At 54.6% G+C, this 2,392-nt stretch overlaps 1 protein-coding gene across 1 annotated transcript; it reads left to right on the forward strand.

Annotated features, from left to right (window-relative positions):
• The first annotated feature begins 1,157 nt into the window (after positions 1 to 1,157).
• LOC119367174 lies at positions 1,158 to 2,031 on the forward strand. The gene is made up of 2 exons (XM_037632771.1): positions 1,158 to 1,460; positions 1,577 to 2,031. Exons 1-2 carry the CDS (start codon positions 1,175 to 1,177, stop codon positions 1,897 to 1,899), a joined length of 609 nt encoding a protein of 202 aa, XP_037488668.1. The 5' UTR covers positions 1,158 to 1,174; the 3' UTR covers positions 1,900 to 2,031.
• The last annotated feature ends 361 nt before the right edge of the window (positions 2,032 to 2,392 follow it).

Raw genomic sequence — 2,392 nt, forward strand, 5'->3', positions numbered from 1 at the left:
TCGAGGGAGACGGCGACGAGGCGGGGTCGGGGGAGACGGCGGCGAGGCGGGGTCGGGGGAGACGGTGGCGAGGCGGGGTCGGGGGAGACGGCGGCGAGACGGCGGCGAGGCGGAGGCGGCGAGGGGAAGAAGAGAGAGTGGGGAATTGGGGGAGGAGGCAGATCAGGAGAGGGAATCAGGCCGCGTGGGGGGTAGGTGAAAATAGCTATAATAGTAGCGTGGGGTCTCAAAACGCGCTGCTGCTAAAATCCGTAGTAGTAGCGCTGTTTCTACAAAGGCGCTACTACTATACCTAGCACGTCGGGAACGGCGTGGCAATTATAGTAGTAGCGCGTTCTGCCCCTGCCGCGCTACTGCTAAGCGTGTAATAGTAGCGCCGTTTTACCAGACGCGCTACTGCTAAGTAGCAGTAGCGCCTCATTTTAATAAACGTTACTGGTAAGATTCTGTGTATAAGGTTTTCCCTAATAGTACATGTTTATGAAACACATGGACCCAGTACTTATCAAACAAAAGCCCGCAAGCTGCCCCCAAATATGACGACTCTTTCATGGTCCAGTTGGTATAACTGCCCGCAGCCTGCAGAGCCTTGTCGACATATGGCGCAAGAAGAGATTAAGGCCATGTTTAGTTCATAAGTCCTAGGACTTTTTTTAGTCCCAACTTATAAGTTATAAGTCCCTAAAAAGTCCCTACCTGTTTGGTTCTTGGGACTTAATATGGACTAAAAGACCATATTATAACTATAAGTCCCTATAAGACTTTCTTTGAGAATCTTATTTTATAAGTCCAAATGCCTAATTTAAGTCCTTATAAGTCCCTTCTGTTTGGTTTAGATGGGACTTAAAAAAACTCTTTTAAGTCCCTACACCAATAAATCCCTGTAACCAAACACCCTCTAAATCTACTCTGTTCTTCCTCTGTTCCATCCATCCGGCCGGCCAATTTTCTACGAACCCTAATAAACTAATCAACGAGTTGATTGACCCCTTCGTTTATCACCTCGCAACAACCAACATCGCACGTCCACAAGCAGATTAAAAATGGCTTCGTTTACCACCTCGCTAATCACACTCCTCTCCCTCTCGTCTCGGCTCCCCCATATAATCCCAACCCCGTCCTTCTCATCTCATCAGAATCTAGAGTCCAGACGCGAGAACTCACACCGACGGACATGGGGAACTGCCAGGCGGCGGACGCGGCGGCCGTGGTGATCCAGCACCCGGGCGACGGCAAGGTGGAGCGCCTCCACTGGCCGGCCACCGCGGCGGACGTCATGCGCAGGAACCCCGGCCACTACGTCGCCCTCGTCGTCCTCCATCACGTCTCTGGCGGCGGCGTTGACCCCGACCCCGCCGTCGCCGGAGAAGGAGCAGGTGCCAGGATAACCAAGGTGAAGCTCCTCAAGCCCCGGGACACGCTCCACCTCGGCCAGGTCTACCGCCTCATCACCTCCCAAGGTCCGCCAGTGCCTGAGATTCCGAATCCGCCATTGGAATGGATCCCTTTCGCTTCTTGTTCGGTCCCCTCTCTTACACGCAGAGATTAACCAATCGATCAATGTGTGCGTGTGCAGAGGTGACCAAGGCCGTGCAGACGAGGAGGCAGGAGAGGACGCGCGGCTTCGACGAGGCGACCGAGCAGGAGCGGCCGCGGCTGCACCGGCGGCGGCAACCGCCGAGGCCGAGGAGCGACAACGCAGCCACGGAAACCAACGGAGAACAGAGGCAGCCCGCCGATCATCAGGAACGGAAGCGGCTGGAGAAGGACCGGCACCACCGGAGCATCGCGGCCGCCCGCGGCAGAGGCCGCCACTGGCGGCCGGCGCTGCAGAGCATCATAGAGTCGTCGTCGTCGTCGGGCGGACACGCCGACTGCGAGGATATACTATCTAAATGAACCAGAAATGGTAGGAGGAGCTAGGATTGTGTACATTTCGCGAGAGGAGCAGCAAGGCGTCGTCGCCAGAGAGTTGCCCTTTCGTTGCAGCCATGGAACAGTGATCTGAACGTGCGTGAAAATCTGAAAATACATCCGCCGGCCTCTCCTGCTTTCTGAATCTGGTCTGGTGATGCAGCACCATGCATTACTCGTGCCGCCGCCGAATCGCCAAGTGTGCTGGCTAGTTGCTGTTGAGACGAGATCCAACGGTTTATACACGTCGCGCACCATCCGGCACGCGCTATTCGTGGTCACGCGAGGCCGGATGTATGCTCATTGTGTTACCTTGCTGCTAGATTACGAGTTCTCAGTTTCAAAAATGTACGTGTGCTCATAGATTAGTACTCCACATTGATGCAGAAATGTCATTACATTGATGCAGGACCAGGTTCGATACTGAACCCCGCGGTACACCAACCTAAGTTTCATTTTTCAGTTCAGACGATTTCAA

The sequence above is a fragment of the Triticum dicoccoides genome, chromosome 2B (assembly GCF_002162155.2).
Source record: "Triticum dicoccoides isolate Atlit2015 ecotype Zavitan chromosome 2B, WEW_v2.0, whole genome shotgun sequence".
NCBI lineage: Eukaryota > Viridiplantae > Streptophyta > Magnoliopsida > Poales > Poaceae > Triticum > Triticum dicoccoides.